The 23,803-nt window shown below is 38.7% G+C and overlaps 1 protein-coding gene across 2 annotated transcripts; it reads left to right on the top strand.

Annotated features, from left to right (window-relative positions):
* Positions 1–1,181: 1,181 nt before the first annotated feature.
* On the top strand, positions 1,182–22,042 carry cusr (Copper-only SOD repeat protein). Of its 2 annotated transcripts, XM_088302940.1 has the most exons (11): positions 1,182–1,203; positions 5,397–5,450; positions 14,344–16,426; positions 17,273–17,372; positions 17,900–17,968; positions 19,189–19,296; positions 19,370–19,502; positions 19,820–19,934; positions 20,287–20,411; positions 20,649–20,732; positions 21,676–22,042. In XM_088302940.1, the coding sequence occupies exons 2-11, from the start codon at positions 5,399–5,401 to the stop codon at positions 21,759–21,761; spliced, it is 2,955 nt and encodes a 984-aa protein (XP_088159066.1). In that variant the 5' UTR covers positions 1,182–1,203; positions 5,397–5,398; the 3' UTR covers positions 21,762–22,042. The 2 variants fall into 2 exon arrangements, with proteins under 2 accessions (XP_088159066.1, XP_088159067.1); XM_088302941.1 differs by lacking the exons at positions 1,182–1,203; positions 5,397–5,450 and adding an exon at positions 13,073–13,199.
* The last annotated feature ends 1,761 nt before the right edge of the window (positions 22,043–23,803 follow it).

Consider the following 23,803-nt stretch of genomic DNA (forward strand, 5'->3'; position numbering starts at 1 on the left):
TCGTTGTCAGACCACAGGACAATGGCGGCCGTGTGAAAGTTCTAACAACGCGTGCTTGCGAGGTCATCTCTCATGGACATTGACAATGACGATTTTCCAAATTAGTCAACCCAGTGTACTCAAGTGTATGCTTGGTATATAAAATAGATAAGGTTGAAATATCCAGTAAAGTCATGCATGCAGATCGAAATTTGGGATCATCCATATGTGAGGAGACAACTTATATGTCATTGACGGCGAGGCTACTGAGTGCAGGACAGCTCATCTTACAAAAAGAGACGCGACGGAGGGCGAAAAGGAAAGAAAAGATGACTAACAGTCACAGATGGGGAAATTGCAAGACAAGCAGGAGATGAAAATGTGGAAAAACAACAGCAGGAGTTTGGTGACTTGATTTAACAGTTATGTGGTTGAAGATGTTTCTTGTGTTTTTTTTTTGTTGTTTTAACGTGCCTTGCACCAGCTATTCTTCTTAAATTCCATGCGAGGTGTTTTGTGACTTTGTCGATGTGTAAATACATTGGATACATTTGATGGAAGCATGTATTTATTCATTCGCAGAGAGTACCAGACATCTATTAGGGAAGTATAATTATAAGAGAGAACACCTATTTTTTGTTCCAAATAATTTTCATTTGAATAATATGCAGGTCTTGCCAGTAAAAGCAGTTTAATCAAACTTGTGCAACTTTATAAAGAGGAAATAATTGATGGAAACTGTGACGTTCACTCTTCTCCTGTCTAACGTTGGGTAACAGACTTCAGGTCAAGCTTGTTTTAACTTTTTCAAATGCTGTAGCCCTTTATTTCTAATAGATTAGTAAAATAATTTGATGTGTCGGGTGGCCTTTAACATCAGTTTTGACTGTTTGCTCATTTCCTGTGACTGTATTATTTATTTATTTTTTTTAAATCAGCTGAATAGGAACATGAGTTTTGACACGTTTACATACCACCAACTGAATTTTGGGCTTTGGTCATTACCATATTTTCCGGACTATAAGTAGCTCTTTTTCCATAAATTGTCCTGCGATATATACTGTGTAGCGACTTAGTCATGATTTTTAAAAAATGTAATTTCACAGACAACCACGAGAGGGCGCTCAAGACTTATGCACAGATATCTTCTACTCCTTACAAAGACAACTGAGAACTAAATAAAAATACCCCTCAAGAGAATCCTATTCAACAGACTACAAAGCTGTAAGTAGTGAAATTTGCAGTTGAAAATGTAATTGAGGAGCAGTGAAAAAGTTTGGAATGAATGAGAAACTTGTTAGGGACTGTCGACTACTCCTACAGCAATACAATATAATACAACTGGATAAAACTGAAAGACAAATGGCCATAGCTAGAGGAACGAGGCTTGTCAACGGAACAGTTACGGTATCTCTCCACACTCAGGTCGTTGCCATGGCGATGAATATAATGGACTTTGCGTGGAGACCTTTTTGGTGCCTGACACCTAACCAGTCTGTTCTTTATTCGTTTATTATTGTTATAACTTGCCTTCCAAGATGAAATGTCTGTTTTTGAACTAGTATTTTATAAAATAATTGGCCCGCAGAAAATACGATTTATACGCCAGTGTGACTTTTAGTTTTTTTTTCCTACCTCATTATGTATTTTTAGGCTGGTTCGTCTTATATTCCGGAGCGACTTGGAGTCCGGAAAATACAGTACATATGTCAAATATATAAAAGGAGTCCGTTTTTGACCCAAACAAAACAAACAGAAAGTCCAGTGAAAGTGATTAAGCCATTAATTTAACATATATAAATTTGGAGCACAAACAGTTTAGCAAAAGGGTCTCACAAATGGCAAGCATGTCAAATTCACAAAAACGAACAGGAGTCCTTCTTGATAATGAGAAAACAAATTAACTACTTGAAATTGCATTTTCTAATTAAATCCCACTTGAGACGTTCAACGTCAGCAAGTCAACTCAGCACAAACAAGTTAAAATACACCTTCGATTCGTCGCCACCGTTGATTGTTAACACTGAAAATGACTTTCACATTTTAGGTAACAAAAAAAAATGCCAGTGCCATTTAAAAACGGTCATTATGTTGGTACTTTATAATTATCATCAAGTACACCATGAACTGAAGACAATAGTCCTCTGTTGAGGGTAACTACCAACACACCAACCCAACAGTTAATAAAGTACAAAAATAAACTGTATCAAAGTGTTTATTTGCACATGATGAGGGATGTTAGCGTCATCCTTCACTGACCTTGAAAGCCTTTGACCTCGTAGTGTTGTCAAACCGGGACTGGAAGAGCAAGTTGCACGGTAGCGAGAGTGGCCTTGCAGTTTGAAAGTTGGAACAGGTCTTTCATTCCCTTGTGGCGTAGCGGCATTTATCTCAAAAGGGGCAAGCCTCTAACTTTAGCGTTGAAATAAAGTTATGCACTTACAACATTTTTTAAAATAATTCTCAGAATAAACCATTGAGCAAGGAGAGAGTGACTGGAGTGTTTTATAGTTGACACTGTTCCCTGCCGCTGTGGCCGTTATGGTGTAACCTAATGCACAAAACAGAGCCGCTCTGATGATGCAACCAAAAAGGGTTTTAACAAGCTGCGCAGCAGTTGAAATGAGGGTGTGTTGAAACAGAAATGCTCATTCAAGTTGACTCACCAAATGGGACAAAACAGACAAAAGTAGTTTATAAGATGCACCAATTAATTTTAATGGAACTGTTTTTTTTCTTTACACCTGAGAAAAGACACGTCTTTAAACTCAGTCTCACATAAAACAAAAAAGGAGTCATCAAACATCACACCCATTAGAGTTTTCTCACCAGTATTTATTCATGTAAAGTTGTGCAGGTGAGGCAGTTCAATTAAATGTGTTTTATGTCTCTCTGGATGTTAATTTTCTCTGTGTGCACAAAAAAAAAAAATAGGGTTGCTGTGTGGTTAAGTGAACACATACCTTGGACACAAAACCGAAACCAGTCGGCACTGCTGCATGATGTATTTGGGCCTTGAGCAATGATGCTTGATCAACATCCACACCCATTTAACAAAGGCCATGCTCACATAGAAAAAAAACAAAACAACGATCCAATCTAATTCACTCTCTTTTTAAAAAAAATAAATTTTGGAAACTTGTAATTGTTTGAAAAAATATTTATGAATGGTTTGGATTTTCTTTCGAATTCCGAAGACTCAATTATGCACCAAGGCCCATAGACAGAAGAAATGTCTAGAAAAATTATTTTCTTAAATTCATCGTATTCCCATACATGCCATGTGCACCCTCATTGAAACACACACGGACGCATACTCGACCATTCATTCAGTTTGACGCTATATTAATTATTTTTCCCATTCCACCACCAGCTGCCATATCGTCTATATCACGTTGGAGATATTCTTTGCTTCACTAGCTTCCCCTTTTGTTCTTCATACGTGTAAATTCTTATAATTGACACAATTTGACCTTGATATCATCTGCTGAAATAATGAACTGTATGTGCAGAACATAGGATTTTTTTTTTTTTTTTGTGTTCGTAATTGTTTTCAGTCTCATCCAGCTGTCCTAGTTCCAATGTTCGCAGCGAGTTGAAATTTGTTTTACTGCCTGCACTTACATTGCACTTTTGTCAGGTTGCCAACCGTTCCTTTCCGTTAGCACGACAACGATTCTGCTATCTACTAGTGAGAGACCGATATGCTTTTTTCCAGAGCTGATACCGATACCGATTATTAGAAGTCATGAGGCCGATAACCGATATCTGAAGCCGATATTCATTTGTTGAAAAAAAGGGGGTAAAATGGTGTCAAAATTTTGAAAGATACAAACTCCAGAACTTGACTTAGTTTAAATGCCTCTAAGCACATTTATTAAAAAAAAAACTTGTGATTTTTACGACATGTTAAGGCTTTTTTAGATATTAGAAAATAGACTACTTTAACTATAAAAATCTAACAAAAAGTGCACGGCACTCCCAAGCTCAGTTACATGTCTTCAATAAAAACAAACATCTCTTTAAAGTTTACTACGGCAAATAGTTTTTTATTTGTTGTGAGTTGTAGTAGATATTTTATTAAAATTTTGGCAAAGCCTGTTGCCTTCAGTAGTGCATGTGATTCAAGGGGAAAAAAAGCAAACAGGCAGCTTATTGCTGATTGGCTGCTACAAGGAACCATTCAGATGGTGCTGTCGGCAGGCCAATCTGTTTCTGCAGACAGGGTCACCAGCACAGCAGAGAAAAAAGTGTGCTGCAGCGAGCCAAAATAAATCAGCTTTTAATTTATCGGCCTTGAAAGTTAAAAAAAAAAAAGGCAGATGCCGATGATCGGTGAAATGACAAATATCGGCCCCCGATAATCGGCATTCAAAAGCATTATGGTATTATAAAGAGGACCTGTCCAAATACTCCTGGGACTAAATGTAGAATGTGCATGCGCAGACATGCAGGTGAAAAATCATGTGAAGCTCAGCATATCTGCTGTTGGTCACAATGGTCAGTGGTTTCCACTCTGAAGAGCCCATTTGACGTTAGCGGTTTAATTGAGGAGGGTCAGACAACCCATGGGACTCAATCTGCCCTTGATACCCATCTCTGCTATGTGCACAAACACCAACTGTGTCAACACCAGGAAGCCTGGTTCACTGTCAGAGAACATATGAGCTATTGATAGAATGTGTGATGTGTTATTTTGGTGAGCGCTTCGCCGGCATTCCGTTCTAATGATAATAGCCACCTGGGAATCAATGGTTGGCACGCAAACAATAACCAAAGTCTTTTAAAATAATTGCGTAGTAATGTCTGGCAACAAATTGTGCAAACATTCTTCGTTGTGTCAACGCCAACTATTGAATCTTGGATCTGTCTTGGTTAAAGATCTGTACCTGCCGCAATAATTGTTACCTCTGTTGTCTGAAAATGACATCACTCAACTGTGATGCTCGGTTCACGACCGATCATGGCTCAGCTTCAGAAAACAGTTGAGCCTTTATTGATTGTTACCTCTGCCCTGAGCAACTCTCATGGCATTTTGAGTCAACAGAAGTAAAAAAGTGGCCGCCCCTTGAGATGACTAAAAACAGGGTGGATTCTTCTGCTCAACTAATAATCCACACATGCAATATTAATCAGAGTGCCGTGTTTTGACTAGTGAAGACGCATAGAATATTTTATAATAATTTGCGGACTTCCCCTTGAGCTAACTGGTATGTTGTCAAAATAACACCAAATCCGAAATATTAGATAAATAAATAAATGTTAGCGGTGTGAGTACCCCTTTACCATTGGATGGGAACACCGAACAAAGAGCTGCCTAAAAATCTTACATTCACATTTTTCATTTTTAGTTAGTGCATTTTTAGTGGCTCGTAAAAGTTGGCTAACTCTGGATGAATTTGTCTGTCCCGCTTCAGAAATGACAGCTCCCCCTCCTGGCCACGATGAATGGACGAAGAACACAAACTACGGTACGTGCATGTCCTTATAAAGCCTTATCATACGACATGAAAAATATGAGCAGCCCCATTTACAATCTGTCGTGGGTGTCATTACCACACTAGATCTCCTTAACAACACAAATTTAACTACCGGGAGACCTTGCAACCTCATCATTTGAATATGCCAGAAACTCTCAAGCGGGGATAACTTTGAGCATGCATTTGTTGATATATATCAAGGAGGCCAGTACAGTTATGTAACGTACACTGCTGACCACTGTGGTAGCCTCCGTGATGGGTTGGATGTGACTGTCCAACTCCACAAGCACTGGCATCAAGGTTTTTTTTGCTATCTTATGATTTCACTCGCACTTACACAACAATCTGACTAAATGAATTAGAGACGCAGTGAGAATGGATTGAGGAAACCTGATTTTTTTTCCTGGCTCAGTTTTGTTTCAGTGAAGATGACGGTAATTACCGATTAAAAAGGGACCATTGATGGTGTTGAGCTAGGAGGTTTGATTTGGGATTCTGGACATAATTTGGTAAACTGGATAACATAAAACAGGTGATGGGATGAGGTAGAAGGGAATAGAAAATCACAACACACCTTCACTTCAACACCACGCAGGCATGTTCCAACCTGCCCATTTTCACACCAGCCACAAAAAAGCCATAACAATATTTTAACATTCATTCGAACAAATCAAAAATATGAGTGGATATTGCTCATATCAAACTGTTTGCAGTATTGTGAACAGAGAGCGCCATCTACAGGAGTCCAAAAATACTAAAACTGGTTCATGAAGCAGATTGGAAGCTTCATTTACCCATCACTAGTTCAGAGTTTCAGAACTTGGTTCACCCCAAAAATAAATAAATAAATATATAACTGACTAACTATATAACCATAAGTGTGACTGCGCCTTTTTATACGGTGCGCCCCGTGGTTTTTAAAATACGGCAATTTGTTGTTTACTCAAGGTCACCAATGGATTCCAAACCGAACTTCTGACTCTCGGTGCTCTTCTGTCTGTTGAAGGTTTATAATCCCACCTCCGCCTATTGTCATATCCTGGAGGCCATGAAACAGATTTTTCCGGAACAGAGCATCAGGCCGCGAGTGATCATAACCCACAGGATCCAACAACACTCGTCTATTGACCACAATGACATCGCACATTTGAACAGTTTCTAGTTATTACTCTTCAAACGCCAAATGGTGTTATTGGCCCACTAAGAACGCAGAAACATGGTTCTTGAGGCTATCACGCGACCGTGATCTCCGTGCAATGTTTGTTTAACCTCCAACCTAGCACATATCAGTGGCCCTCCTGGAAGAATAGAACAAAAGATGGATTCTATCCAGTTATTTCCTATGCTGAGATAAAGGAAATACAGCCTTCGCGTCCTGTGACAACAGTCCCAGCAACGCGACACTTGTATATCTCTGCATGGCACCATCCAGACACATCCTCCGTGGAAACTCCGTGTAGATGTTTGTGTGTGTTATACTGCACAGCTGTCGTTAGAAGTTTGAATACAGTTGGTGTAATCGAATGCAAAATTCTTAATATTTTTAGAACTAGGTACACAAATTGAAATTCGCGATTTTCTCAAATCCATTGCCCCTTTTTTTGTTCCTTCAGCATTATTTAATAATCAAATATCTAAATTATTATTAATAGAACTCATCCGTGTTATATTACACCGTGGACAAAGAACGGTTCAAATATATTAATAAAAGCACTGGGAGGGGGGGGGGATCTTTCCTCGCAAGAAATTTTGCCATTTCTTGAACAGGAAATAACGCAACAAATTTGTCTTGAGTAACCATCACTACACAACACCGGGCGTGACAATCTGTCGTGACAAAAGTGTCAGCTGTAGTACCTGGAGAAACCCTACAAATGCTGAGCACAGGAAGGCTGAACATCAAAACTTTGAGGCCAAAATAAAAAGTTGTATGAACGCTTTGCAAATGTGGGCTCTAAGCCCATAATTCAAGGACTAAAATACAAGCACAATCCTACTTCAGTGCAAATAATTAGAAGTGAGATTTTCATGTTTTTTTTTTGTCATCTCCAATTCATTGGGATGGTGCCACACTTGAGAAGGAAAATACATTCTGTACTAATTTCTACACTAATTATTATCCAGAGTGAGAACTATAATTCAATGCATTATGTGATTCAGTTTAGTCTGAAAAAGATTTTTAAAAAAAATTTTAAAAAAAGGGAAAAAAACGTCCTAGAAATCAATCCAATGACAGTTGTTTGACTGGAACATAACCACAAAATAAGGAAGTATTATTATTTATTATTAAGTATGCATCCACAATTCAGGAAGTTTTTTTTTAAATAAAAAAAAAATGAATTAGAGGGTGCTGCCAAACTTTTGATACTGTATATTACACGATAATAAATGTTGAAATACAATGTCATAATAGCTTCTGAAACAAAATTCACACTTATTTGGCACATTTTTGTTCTTCTTGGCAAATACGTATAGACTAGCTCAGGACACCAGAAAATTTACTTTTGCTTTCTGATTTACAAATTAGAGGGAACAGAATGTTTGTTTTGGGTGTGTCTGACAGGTGAGTGACTTATGACTTTAGCTGCAGGTCGCTGCATTAGCGCTAACTCCAGGTCATGTTGCCACACCCACATTTTTCGCACGCTATTAGGCCGACCGCTTGTCCAAAAAAGAAATATAATTAGAAAAAAAATAAAATAAAATTGGGTCGCAGAAGCACTAGGAAATACTGTATTAATACATCAGTCATTTACCGTGGCATCTCACCTTTCATATTAAATGACCCTAGAGGGCACAAAAAGCAAAGGTCTGACGAATTTTTGCTTACATCAGCAGCTGTAAAGAGCTTCAGTTGAGGAATAAGTTTGGATTTGCACCTGTTCGCATTCTTACCCTCATGTTTGGTCTCAAAGGGGTCTATTTTCGTACTCGCCTGGCGTGGGGTGCGGGGTTTGCAGCTTGTCACAGTTGAAAACGGGCGTTTTGCGCCGATGAGGGCGTGAACACCAGTGGCTTGATTCGCCACCAGAGCTTTTCTTATTCCCTTTGAAATCTACGTACATGAGGGGTCGTGGAGAAAGTGATTTGCTACAAAATATGATTAAAAGCAACAAAACGCAGAACTCCATGTTTAGATGATGTAACATTGGCGAGAGAAAGATCACAAATCTTTGAACTAGGCTACTTGGAGGCTTCAATTTTTTGCTGATTTTTCCAACGTATTCATCAACATTGATCCATCCTGTGATTGGATGAATGATTTTTTTTTTAACTATTTAACAACTGTGCTCATCGTATAACAAAGAAAAAAAAAACACTGTGGTCTAAGATTAAATTGCTTTGCAGTGTGTGTAGCGAGCAGAGCCACATGGTTTCGATAAGGCGGCGATGCAGCACAGAGTGAGGTAATGATGAAGTCATCTCTGTGCTCTGTTCAAGTCCAAGTGTACAACTTTAAAACTACTGAAAACACTCTTCAAACCACGGGCATGCACGTATAGTGTCAGCATTAAAAAAAAAATTGAATAGAATTAGTTTTATGTCGCTTTCAGGTGAAAGATGGATGGGTCACTATTGCCTATTTGCGCAAAACTTCACACAAATAAGAAAACCTTTCATCAAAATGGCAAAACATTGTAGCACTCTTGCAATAACAAAGAACACTTGCTTAACTCTTCAAACATTTAATAAAAACAACAAAAAATCATTTTTATTTTATTTCAAACAATTAACACAAGCCATCATATTATTAGCACACAATGCACCGATTACTCATAGATGGGAAGGATAAAAACACCCATCTTGCTTTTGCTTTTGCTTTCTTTCTGCAGAAAGTAGGCTGTGTCAGTTTGAGATCTTGCTTTGTCATTGTTCTATAAACACACAGGCATCCACATTTCAAGTATTCATTCAAGGTCTTAACTATAATAATGCAACGATTAAAACAAACACAACAATGTTTTTACATGTCAAAAGACACGCAGCAAAACCCTCTTTTCACTGAGTAAATCCCTTTGAGTCATTCCATGCTTGATTACACGGTCCACTGTTTTGACTCTGAATTGTGTTACAAAATTACAAACTCAGTAAAAAGTGTTTTTTGTTTTACAAATTCAAAGTGGTTTCGTGATAGATATTAAGAATTTTAGAAATTGTTAGTGCAAGTATGACTGTTAGCGTTGAAGCATTTCAATTCTTTGATACATTCCATTCTCTATCGTGAAATGCACCTGCCACACGTTTCCTGTGTTGAATATACGACAATTCTACTTTTGCTTTCACATTCAGCTTTACAAACTAGAAACCACAGAGTAAAGCTGTTGTGTTGTAAATGTATTTATGAATTAAATTAAATGATTTAAAAAATAAGCCTTTCCTTTTATTTGTTTTAGAAATACAAATAAATTATAATGAAGGTTTGCTAGAGGTCACAATGTGTTGTGTTGAATCAGAACAAAGCAATACAACTTTATTTATATTGTGCATTTCACTACCGCTGGAACTGTAATAAAGCACTTTACATATTGTGTAATATCGATTACTTAGAATATAGATTATAGACACATATACAACAAACATTTTTATTGGAATCAACCATTTTTATTGTTTACATTCGCCTCAAACGCTTTGAGGTCTGAACTGGTACAAAACAAGTGGACAATACAAATCCCGACCTTCCTCGAATGCAGCATTCCTTCGTCTGTCTTCCCGTTCGTCACTCAATCATCAGCAAAAAACGGGCGACCGTCAGTGCGACACTGACGAAATGCCCTCCTCTGATGCCTGCCAATTTATCTTCGGTTGCAATCGCCAGTTAAAAAGCAGCCCAAGACATTTGCAACAATGAAAACAAAATGGTTAAACGTCATTCAGTAAAACAAGTTCATTCATTCAAGTACTTTCGCCGATGTTCAACTTGACAGCGATGTTTGTTTTTTGTTTCATCTCAAGACATGGCAAGAATTGGTATGAATTGCCGTGCGTTTCTCATTAATCTCTTGTTTGGCATCTATGTCGTTATTGAGACGTTTATGGACCAGGTTTAACAGAAACACCTGTAATAATGCCTAATAGGTCATCTAGGCCTGTTTACATGTATGATGGAATAAAAGTAACAAAACATACTGTAAATGAAAGAATAAAAATGCCTAAACACATTATAGTCACAGTTTAAAATGGTTCCACGCGTATTGCCAAATAGTAACTGTATTTGTGACTGTAGTTTTTGCTGAACGTCTGACAACGTTGCCTCATTCAAATATATTGTGCTGGCGCCATCTAGAGGTCATGAAGAATTTAAATATTCTAGGTCATGCTGCACATCTTCCAAGTGAGGTGACGGTTGTCCTTCACGTAAAATAAACGTTGAATGAACCACGATTGCGTAACTGCTGAGGTTTGTTTTAAAATGGGATACACCACACATTATAAAGTGATCTTTATTTGCAATCCAAAGATAAAGATGATATTTACATTCAACTGAAAAAAAAAAAAAAACTTTCAACAGCCAAACTTGAAATTACACCAAAAACATAAAGTGATTTAAAGTGTGACAGACGTTGGCTGAACTCATTTTTTTTTTTTTTTAATAAAAACACATTTTCCTCATTTTGTGTAATTTGTGTCTATTGTAAATGTGTTTATGTGTTTTAATTTGTGTTCTAATTACCTGCTAATTTACATGACGGCGTATGGAAAGCGCTTTGTTACAGTTCCAGCTGTTGTGAAATGGGCCATGTGAATAAAATTGTATTGTATTGTATAATGGGGTGTCAAATTAAAGAAAGAAATGGAAGAATTTTACTTTAGCTCAACTGTATGCGTTTGAGTTGAAGAAATGTAAATCAGTTTAAGCCAGTCACAGTACTTATTTTAATTTAGCTTTATTTTATTAAGATGAGTTTGACCAACCACATTACGTCTTATTACAAGTAGTCTTTAGTTTGAGTTTGGGCTGCATGAATTTAATGGATTGAAATCCCTCCCACATTTTAATTGTGTTCATCCATTGCGTTGGCTGTCAAGATAACTTAGAGACGTGTGTCATGGTTATTTTATTTCAAAATAATGCGATCCACCCATTCTGTAACATGTTTCTTTGCCGCTTCACAATGAAAGAAACCCACAATAGGGTTTTAATTGCATGATTGTTTAATTACACTAGCGACAAATGTTCGTAAGAACTCTTATTAGGACTCCACCCGAAGAATCAATGCCCCCTCCTTTCCTGGCATTTGATTTAAGTTCCATTCATTGTCTGTAATAAGTCACTCATTCATTTTCTATACTGCTTATCATTTTTTTTGTTGCTATTTTTACAAGCGCAAGACATGCACACGCATCAGCCGCTTTGATGACGCAGAGGACGCTGAATAAAAATGCAATTACTTAATAACATGTTGGCATTCGATTAGACACTTCTTACTGGGAAGGAGGGCTAGATATATAGTGTTGATTTATATCCCATTCTCTCACAAGGGTGGGGGGGGGTCACTTGACTTACAGAGACGGATGTACGACCCGGCGATGAATATTTTTGTTTGATTTGTTGTACGAGATACTAAAGACAAGTTCAGTGTATTGGAATTTTCCAGAACAACATGACAAGAACCGGGGAGAAAGAATTACATTTTGGATACTCTTTCGTTACAAGGCCACGCAGCAGATCCTCGGCTAGGAATTTCTTACAGAGTGTAGGAGCCTGTCTCATCCAACTGGCACCGCTGCTATGTCTCTGCATACTTCACCCAGATCATTTGTTGTCGCAGTGCATATTTTCAAGTGTAGACCAATGCAGAATGCAAACCTGCACTTTTGTCCTTTCTGCCTCGACCCAGAAATAGTCACATAACAATTGTAGCCTCGGCGGCAATCAGTGATCCAAACAAGGCAAATGAAGGACCTCATCCACTTCACCTGCCCTCCAGTGTGTGTAAATAAATAACTGTATGGCCTACCACAAACAGCTCAAAATGATGGCTCTATTCTTAGAACATGTTACTATTTTCCATTATTTTCTTTCCTTGGCCCAGTCACAAGGACAGATGACGATGAGAAGTGGAAATGACGAGGAAAAAGAAAATTCCAGGAACCATCTGTGTATATATATATATATATATAAAATCCCCTTTGCATCGCAAAACTTTTCTTGTACCTTTATTCATTATGCCAAAGGTGTGAATTTTAAATTGAATGATATAAATCATTTAAATCAATCATAGCGTTTGTCTTTTTTAATCTTCATTTTGTTTTCAGCGTAACAGCAACAACCATCAAAAGCTGGCCACTGACAAAATATTTTTGATTTCATATTTTCAATTATTTAATGTATTATAATTTAATTTTTAATTAATTATTTTTAAAAGATTTTAACACTTTGTGTTATGTTTTTCATGACCTCTCGAGCATATTCAAATGTTGAATGTCTTTCTATGGTTTCATTTGTCTCTTTTAATAAGGCCACCTCCGTCCATATTGGCTTCAACCCTCCCCTGTCCTATCGAGTGCAGCTGAAACAGTCCTGATAACCAATCACAGGCTGACACAGACAGATGGCACAATTATTGAAGTATAAGAGAGCTTGCACACTTCTGCAAACCAGTCACACAGGACACATTCTTAGAGAATGCACTTATGCTCACACACACTGCACACCAAGATACTGCACATATTTTGCATTTGGCTGCAATCTATCTGCCACTATGTGCCTTCTGACAGTCTTAATAATTAGCTTCACTGGTGAGTACGTTTCTCATTATTGTTCATGTTCAGCAATGCTCCCAAAACTTAACATGACAGCGATATGCTTAAGTCTTTTATTCAGTAACTTTTAATTGATGATCTAATTAGTTAATTGACTGATTTCTTTATTTTGCAAGGAGGATGGCACCTGTAAGCAAAATGCCTTTTTTTCTTTGAACTAAAAACCACTAGACTCTCATTCAGATGTGGTCACGAGTTTGCTACTCTTTGCATAATTTCCACATCAACTTAAATGTGCTCGTGCTGTGTTCATATGATGGGTTTGAACGCAGTCATTTTGTGCACGTTTTATGAAATGGAAGTTTTTATTAAATACTTGTCTTGATTAATATGATGCTATGCTGTCTGCTTTGACTCACACGTTTGGGGACAGCAAGATCTCCATTCGCGATGATAACTTTGCTGACTCAAAGTATTGTTTTGTTCAAGTTTGTTTTCTTGAAATGAACAAGAAATCAGTTTTTTTTTTATGGGGACAACAATTTTAGTTTATTTTTACTTTACTGTACAGAAAGGCGTAATTGGTCGTCCATATCTATTTACTTCATCACTGCCCAGCACAACATGATACAAATTGATTATTAGATGCTTCATTTTTTTTTCCTGAAATCTACATTGCTATCCCTGAGATCAGGATAATCCTGTTTTTTTTTTTTGGTCAAAGTTATCCAGATTCTCCTGAAATATTTTGAGCAATGTTTGATCCAAATTAAAATTGGGATTGGATTACATCATTTAATCTGAGAGTTGCTGATGGTGTAGTGGTACATCCGCCTGAGTTGTGTGCGGGCAGCGTGGGATCGGTTCCCACTTGGTCTGCCCTGTGACTGGCTGGCGACCTGTTTTGCCCGGAGTCAGCTGGGATAGGCTCCAGCACCCTCCCGCGACCCTGTTCAGGATAAACGGTGTAGTTATGAGTGAGTTTATAGCAAATAATTGTGTAAAAAAACATGAGCAATTAATGCAGTATTTAAAATTTATAGTCGTAATATAGTAATATCCAAGTGGTTTAATAGACAGTATGTACTGCGTAATTTCCAGTTAAGTTGTGAACATGGAAGAAAATTATAATTTTCTATAATTCCTCTATCAAGTCCCTTTTGTGTGGTGTTTTTTTTAGGTTCCGCCTCCTGTGTTCAGTTTTTGGCACCACTCAACATGGGAGGAGTCTTGGGTCAGGTCCAATTTGACTCTACATCCCAGACGGCCACTGTTAATGTCACCGGTGCCGGCTCGTGCGGTAGCGTGAACCTTTCTCTCACCGAGTTCCCTGTCATGTACGGCCACTTTGTTGATCCGTGCTCCGTTGCAAACATCGGCTCGAGTGTTTTCACATTCACTGCCGATCCCACGTCGAGCGCCGGCATCAATGTGTCAAGTCTCTTTGCACAGCGCTCAAACCTGGATGATCTTTCGCTGACTCTACAGACTTGCGACAACAGTCATGTATGTACAGTTGTAAGTCGTCGTCAAACAGTCTTGACAAGTCAGGCTCGGTTCACCGGTGAGATCGCAGGGAATGTTTATATTCGCCGAACCCCCGGATTGAACAACTCAAGGCTCCTATTAGATCTGGTTACAATCGGTCAAGTCAATGCCTCCTCGACCAACACGACGCTCTTTGGCTCAGTCAGCTCAGCGACAAGCTGCAATGTTCTTCTTAGCAGTTTAGACGCGTCAGATCTAACAAACCTGGGTGTCATCACCATTGGAACTCCTTTGCAACCTGAGAAATCTCGCCTGGACTTAAACAACTACGAGATCAACACCGCCTTTCTCATCCTTCGATCAGGTTCAACCTTCATATGTGCTCAAATCTACAACGTGCCAGAGAAACGAGTCAGCGCGCTTTTTGATATGAAAGGGATAAATGGATACATCAGCTTTCATCAGTCCTCCCCTTTCGATCAGACCGTGTTGAAGGTCAACCTGAGTAACTTGCGGAGCAGGGTGGGCCCTTTTCATGTTCACAGTTTTCCTGTTCCATCAGGGAAGTCTTTTTCCTCTAACCTGTGCTCCAATGACAACGTGGGTGGCCATTGGAATCCATTTGGTGTCGACTCAAATGCCCCAACGTACCCGACCGGGCCTGGATCAACCCATGATCTGTACGAGGTTGGAGACCTCAGTTCCAAGCATATGTCCCTTGCAACTAAAAATGAAGTGAATGTGATGTTTGAAGACTTCAACCTCCCTCTTTTTGGACAGAATAGCATCGTTGGTCGGTCCATTGTGATTCATCTAACAGATGGTGCCAGATATGTCTGTGCCAGCATTGGCTATCCTGGTGAAGTCATCGTCGCCCGAGCTAGGTTTCGGACTCCATTGGTTGGTGACATCTGGTTCACCCAGCTGAAGGACAACCCCCTCTCTGACGTATCCACCTTTGTGGATTTGTCATATGGAAACCCCACGATGGCCTCAACCAGGAATCACAACTGGCACATCCACATGTATCCCATCAGCTCGGAGAGGGACGATGAAGAGACGCGCTGCGGCACGACAGGAGGTCATTGGAATATTTTCAACTTAGACACACAAGACAGCAGTTATGGTCTACACTGTGGCCCGTCCACTCCGCTAGCCTGCGAAGTCGGAGACTTTGCCAGGAAACTCAGCGCCCTCAACTTCACTGCTGCAGTTGGTGGAGTCGAAGCAAAAAGTTTCTTCACTGATGTCACTTCCTGGTTGCAAGGGTCAGGCATTATTAATCGATCTGTGGTCATACATCAAGCAGAAAGAGGGGGGCCAAGGATTGCATGTGCAAATATTACTTTGGTGCGTGAACCCAAAGCAAACCTAGGATCTTGGTTCGGCCCTGGCGTGTCAAACGGACAGATTCAATTCCACCAGCCTGTCCCGAATGGCCCCACAAATATATCTCTGTCCTTGTCCAACTTGAACGCCATGGCTGGTGGCTACCATGTTCACATTTTGCCCATCAAACCAAACAGCAGAGAACCATGCTCAGCTGCCAACATTAAAGGACACTACAACCCGTTGTCTGTCAACGTAACTCTATCCCCTGCACCTGGAAATGGCACCGTCGACCAGTATGAGATAGGTGATATAAGTGGAAAATTTGGACTACTGACTGGCCTGAGTCAGTCACGGGAGACGTATGTCGACAGTAACCTGCCATTAACTGGGTCTCACAGCATCGTGGGAAGATCTGTTGTGATTCACTACAGCAATGGGTCAAGGTGAGAGCACACGTATTGATGGATATGTATCTATTAAAGGGCCTGGAATAATCAGAATGTAAAATTGTGCTCCCAAATCAGAAATATAATGAGAGGCACTGCAACTGTAGCAAATAACGCGAGGTGATTTTGTCAAATATGAATTGATTTTTACGGCATGCATTGTCTGCATACACACTGAAAGAAAATCCATTTTTGTCAAATAGTTGCATGGAATAAGATCATCTAGATCAGGTGTGGGCAAACTACGGCCCGGGGGCCACATGCGGCCCGTTAAAAGTTTTAATCCGGCCTGCTGAACTGGCAAAAAATTAAATGAATTAACCTTAATGTTTTATTTTCTAAATACTGTGGTTTTTCAAAGACATATATATTGTTGTAATACATTTGTTCACTTTCATTTAAAATTATATTTTTTTCCCCAAATGAGGTGAGGTTACCAAAACACTCCATCCATCTGGTCCTGGTCTGGCTCCTCTGTCAAATTTTAGAACCCATTCTGGCCCGCCAATCAAAAAGTTTGCCCACCCCTGCTCTAGATCCAAATACTTTTTTTTTTAAGTAGGCGACTTAAAACAGTGTAATTGTGGCTCTTGTACAACTTGTAATGAGTAGGTATGTAAGTTCTCCGCACAGGCAAACCTGCTGGTGGAGAAATAGATCTGACTTTCCTTTTCAAGGCAATCATGGCTGGTGTAGAATGGCATGTATTGTACGTCGTAACAGATGGCTCTTGTTTTAATATAATGCATATTCTTCATTCATTGAGTCACTCAAAACCTCATGTGTGAAAACACCCTGGCCTTTCGCATTTATTGATATGCATGAACATGTACCTCTTCGCAGAATGCAATGTGCTGACATATCTGCTGAAAGAAACACAGATGGACAATGGACCATTGCTAAGGCTGTGTTTAATGGTTCTTTAAATGGGACCGTCAGAATGGTAAGTATTGCAAAAAAAAAATGCGCTCTGACTGGTTGCAACTTACCAGTTATGTAGAAAACCCTCACAGTGCAATTCATCACAAATGTATAAAATGCAGTCCTCTTTGACAGCCGTTATTTAACATGAGCCAAGCTGCCACGAAAACATGTGAGCCAGTGAATTCATTATGCCTCTGGTAAAGTAGCTTGTACGAGGGAGGTAAAGGATCAAGAGCAAGAGTTTAACTTAGCATCCGTCTGCAGGCGGGACGAACCTAAACGCCCTGTGAACTATGAAGATCAAAGGGAGAACAGCTGTGTCTGTCAGCCATCCCCCAGAGGCACCATGCTGAGCCTTGCAGCATCTATGGAAAAGAGCGAGCAACTTAGTAGCATTGCATGCGAGGTGGTCGCTTGGAGACAATTAAAATGGTTTGCCATAAGCAGAATTTGGTGTTCTAAAGCATGCAGAGCACAGCAGTGCTTTTTATGTGTAATAATCAATGAATATAAAGACATTTTCTATCTCTGGTTGATGTCTTTCAGCTCCAGCAAATGTTTCCTGATGGAAGTAGTGGTGACACTACGCTGGAGGTGAATCTACGATCTGTAAATGTAAGCATTGCATGCATACCTGTGCAAATGTTTTGCTTGTTTTGTTATTCTCGCTACTGTGTAGGGGGTCAATTACGAGATACTGGTTTTAAAGTGAAAACAAATTTCAAAAAGGTTGTGTTTAATCATATACCAGGAGGCCAGAAGCATTTATTATGTTGTGCTAAATTATCAAAATTTTCTTTGTATTATTATCATATAATATAAAATAATAATATTAAAAACTCAGTTTTTAATCTTGTACATTTCATATTCTGCGCTTTTTTTTATCTGTACTTTTACTTATTGTATTTTCATTTTAGCCAGTTCATGTGAACAGGGATAATTTTGTATGTAAAGCGCTCAATGGAAACAAAGGAATTACTTTCGCTTACAGTGACCTACATACCTGAATGCGCATAAAAGCGTCGGTCTTTCAAATCAAGTACAATAGTTCAGTTGTACTTTGTCAAATGAAAATTCTAGAATATTTTTTTCCAATTAATTTATATATTTATATAAATTATTTAATTTATGTAATTTATATAATTTTTATAATTTATATATATATATATAAATTCACTATGTCACTATGTAAGTATTTGGTACTTATGCTGTAGTGATGGGAAAATGAAGCGTCAAATTTGCTTCATGAACCAGTTGTTGTCTTTTTCTCTAGATGGCACTGTTGGTTTAAATAAAGGGTTTAAAAAATGGCAAGTCAGTTTGATTAGTTGAACAGAGAGTGCCATCTACAGGGGTCCAAAAATACTACAACTGGTTCATGAAGCAGATTTGAAGCTTCATTTACCCATCGCTGCCCGTCCACAAACACCTACTGAAAATATCACGATCTAGTCTTACAGATTTGCAATACAAAATTCTCAGTGCTAGAAATATGCCCTCATAACTGTATAAGGGTGATTACTGAGAGATAAAAAAAAAAAAAGACAATGCAGTAATGCTGGTTTGAATGTGAAACAACCGCTTGACTTTACAGAGGCGATAGCAGCTCACGTGCATTGTAATCAGGAGATAAAGCAACATGAGAGAAATAAAAGAATTACTGAGAAATCCGTGGCCTACATACCGGCACCTCTTGTAAATGACGAGAACTAGTCGTCCAGACTCAGGACAAAAAGTGTTGTTGTTTGAATGATTAAATCCTCAGTGAAATGAATAAATTCACTCATAACCATAATGCACTAATACTTTCTTTTTGTTTTAATGTCGCTTTGCAGTACACAGCGGCATCACTGTTCATATCAAATAACCTTATCGGCACTCAAGATAACAGCCAGTGTCGCAATTACCAAGGAACCTATAATCCTTTCAACATGAAGTCAATGGTAAGACCCAAAAGCTTCAATTTCACTCGCTTATCTCCACTTAATAACCCAGAAACACACATCCTCTTCTTAGAGTTCTAGCTGCTCACCTGACTACCCTCTGAGCTGTGTGGTTGGGGAGTTATCTGCAAGACACGGCGCAGTCAGCCTAAGGGAGGAACAGCTCTACACTGACAGCATCATCCAGCTTTCGGGGGATTACACTGGTGACAACACACACCTTTATGAGGCTTACTCTGACCATGCAATGGTCTTGTCAAAACACAACCGATAAAATGAGGCCATTCAAAGAGCCTGGAGCCCCCGCGCCCTGGTGCAGTGACGTCATGGCTTCACTCCACCTGCCAATAATTATCTCAGATGTAAAGCCAGAGTGTACTTACTCTCGTTAATCGAGAGAGATTCCATTCCACGTTTCTGGTTATACAGCATGTTTTGATGACGCGTGAGTTGCAAATGTAGTGTTTGTTTAATTTTATCTGCGAAAATGCGATAGCCTAAATAATGCATTTTATTTTCACAGTGGTCAACAGATCGTTAGTGCTGAAGGATGGTGAGAACATCATAGCATGCGCTGACATTTTGGCAGAATCACCTTCTGCAGACCAGATCTTCCCCAGAGGTAGACAATTCAGCAGGTGAGTGTAAACATTTGAGCCTTTTTGATATTTTCTAATTTGTATTCGAGGTGGACTCAATGTGAGACTCTATTGTAAATGTGTTTTAATTTGTGTTCTAATTTCCCGTGAATTTATACTACACTATACGGAGAGCGCTTTGTTTCAGCTCCAGCTGTTGTGAAATGCGCTATATCAATAAAGTTGTATTGTATCACATCTCAACATCTCTGCCATTGAGTTTCACTTTTTGAAGTCGTTCTAGCAGGTTCCTGGATTGAACAATTTTTATCAACTTAAAAGTTCATCAAGTTTATCACAGGCGTTGAGAATCGAGTCTTTTATTTCTGTCGCTCTCTCTTTCTCTCCCCAGATACGAATTCCGTCGTGGTGTTTCTAATGTCCTGCAGATGGACATTGCAAGGGTGACCATCTTGGGTTCCTCTCCCATGCCGGAAGCTGAAGGAAGATGCCAGCGAGTAAGCTTCATGGTCTCAGGTATGATGTATATGAAAGAATAGAAAAGACAAAGGTTCTTTTTTGGGGGAAATTTTCAAAATTTACAGTATGTTGTGAACGTCTTCCGTTAGAACAAAAATCTCCCACAAATTCAAATTCTCAGGAAGATCTATACTCTGATCCTCCTGGACATTTGGACAATTGACCACGATCTCCCTGCACCTGATAAGATGTAATTCATCTGGAAGTTGACTGACTATTGTCTTTTCCTCAAAGGGGAAGTCAGTGCCGCTCTTCTGAGCTCTGTCAAAAACAGTGAACTGATGGGCCGCTTCCGCGAGTCAGACGAATGCAACCCCAGTAAGTGTGCTTTTTCTAATATGATCAAAGATTCAAGTGTAAGTCGGAATGTTCAGACTTGAATAGTTTGGGTGTTTGGTGCACGTAAACAACTCTCTACACCCGCAAAACAAACTTTGTCAATGTGGGCGGGATGATTTGAATCGTTGTGAGGTGTGTTACAGAGCAAAAGAATCAAGTATTTTATTTAAGCAAGTCATATGTGTAATCAGATACATAACTCGGTTAAACAGCACATTTTAATCAATTGTCCCCTTAAATCTAATTTTGATGTTGATTTAAAAATGTCTTTACTTATTTTCTGGCTCATCAGGTTTTTGAGAGATTTTACTTTGCCTATAAAACCTTGCTCCAAACGGTTTTTCCCATGCAGTTTAATTAATAGTGATGACATTTCAGACAATTCCACATGTTGCTGAACCTTTACCGTGAAGGCATAAATATTACATATTATTAGAACAATTTTCATAATTTTTATTAACCTGGTGTTAAATGAAAAAAAGGGCAGATTTCAGAATCTGCGCTCCCAAAAAATTCAGAAAGGTTTACTTGCATCGCAGATTGAAACATTTAGTAAAAAATTGTTGACTAAGTGTAATAATAATAATAATGGTGATGATGATGATGATGATGGATGTATAATAATATGACTTGCGACCAGTCCAGGGTGTACCAAAGTCGTTTGGAAAAGGCTCCAGCTCACCCGTAATCCTGAAGTAGACAAGTTGTATAGAAAGGAGACAAGAATTGATGACAATGAAAATAATAATACTACTACTACTACTACTACTACTATTAATAATGATATTAATAATGATAATAATAATGATAATAATAATGATAATAATAATAATAATAATAATAATGATAATAATAATAATAATAATAATAATAATAATTTTCATGGCCATTTTTTGTAAAAAATCTGATCTTGCGCTTACAGGAAGTTCAGGCGGACTGCTGGCCCCCAAAAACATTCTCATCTGCTTGATGCTTGCTGCAGGGCGCCTCCTACCTGCTATGGCTTGAGTACCACAGCAGGTATCAGCCTCTCCTTCATCCACATTTTGTTGAACGGAATGTGTTCTTGGAATGAATTGTTAACACGCTCATCTGACCTGTCCAAATAATGAACATGCTCATTCAATACACCTCATTTTCTAATGAACTGTATATATTGCCGTCATTTGCACTGTTAAAGTATTTGCTGGTGTTCATTTTAACATTCCTTGACCCCTGTCTTCATGTTTGTACTATATATTTTGTTGTAAATCTATGTACAGTACACTGAATAAAAACCAATATTTGTACACTGTGTGTCACTGATTTTAAAGGAACATACTCATGTGCTTCTCAGTGCTCTAACAGGGTGCGATGACAATAATTCAATTCTGTCCACAAAGCACATTTTAAATGTTGTGCAGTCAAAAAAATAATAATTTGTTGCTATCATATTGACAGTATAGACTATCATTTTGACGTAGCATGTTATTTAGAAAATGGCTTTTTGCATTAGGCGACTGCCCCTCCTCTCGCCGGTATTTCAGCAATTAGGGCTGTGGAGGAGTCTGTCATCAGGGAATAATTAAAATTTGGGAGTGTGTTTTCAACATTATCTCTGCTGTATATTTCAAAGCATTCCATTCACCTTGTTGAACAAGTTTTTGAGGGGCTGAAACACACTAAAAAACAAAATCATGACAATATACTTTTGAATAAATTCATTTATTTGAACATAAGAATTTACATCTGGCTGTTTTTAACCACAATATAAAGTCTACACAAGAACTTAATAATACAATAATATAATAAAAACAGCTTTAATTTAAACTGTACCTGCAAAGGCCCATTTCAAGGTGTTGATGGCGCAGTGCCAAAAATCCATAGATTTCTTTACCTTCAAAATACATATTATCTGTGCATCTCTCTCCCTTGCCAAAGGTTTGGTCCTGTCAAATGACATTGGACCCATCACTCAACAAATGTGTCACTTCTCAGCAGAAAGTTGAAAAATACATAACCAGTAAATTCCAAAACCAGTCCACAAGCTCCCTCGAACCTTTCCCCACCATACTCCTTCAAGCGCATTGTCACTCCATCAGTCAACCAATAACAAACATCAAACTGAATATGTTCAGGTCAGTGTAAGAAAAAAAATGTCATTAAGACCTTCTTCAAATAAAAAAAACAAAACACTTTTAATCCAGAACCTCTGTCAAACTACAGACCAATCCCTAATGTCCTCTTCATCTCTAAAACTCCGAAAACAGCTCCGTTCCTCCCACTTTCCCTCTCTGCTACATTTCTCCACTTCTATGAGTAATTTGAGAGTCAGGTTTGACCCTCATTGTAGCTTTCACAATCATATTTTCAAAACTTCCTTTTTTCACCTCCGAAATATGACCAAATCTATCTTAAATACTGCAGGAGAGAGTCTCATCCTTGCCTTGGTCTACTACAGGTTGGACTACTGAAACACACTCATCGAAATCCCTGGCAAGAGCCTACGAAGGCTCCAATATGTCCAAGAAAAACACTTCTCGTCCTGATGAGAGTGAAACATGAGCACACCCCCCCATCCTATGCACTCTGGCCTGGCTCCTCGCTTACCTCCACATGAAATTCATAATCCTAAAATAAACTCAACACTGTCTGCATGGTATGGCGTAGCCCCCATCTAGTGATTCACTGAAATCCTCAACGCACATACCCCAGCCAGAACCCGGTCAGGTAATTGCACAGTCTGTAGCCGCCCAGGACTTGGGTGCCTTGGGTGCTCCTCATCTGTGGAACGTCCTCTGTGATGGTGACGACAGACGGTGGATGAGATTTTTTTTTTTTTAAAGGGAACAAAAAAATAAATTCCTGTTCCGAAAAAAAAACTAAATTTATGAGGGTAAATTTTATCTTCGGACTGTTTTTATTTATTTAAGTGAATCATTTTTTATTTGATTTTTAATGCTATTTTGTTTAGCGTTTCCTGTACTGTGCACGTGTAATTGGGCTCCAGATCTGGAGTGTATAATGAATGAAAAAAAATATACTATCATTGATATTATTATTATTCGTAG

This window comes from Idiotropiscis lumnitzeri, chromosome 8, assembly GCF_059441095.1.
Source record: "Idiotropiscis lumnitzeri isolate Australia: NSW breed Sydney's pygmy pipehorse chromosome 8, RoL_Ilum_1.0, whole genome shotgun sequence".
Taxonomy (NCBI): domain Eukaryota; kingdom Metazoa; phylum Chordata; class Actinopteri; order Syngnathiformes; family Syngnathidae; genus Idiotropiscis; species Idiotropiscis lumnitzeri.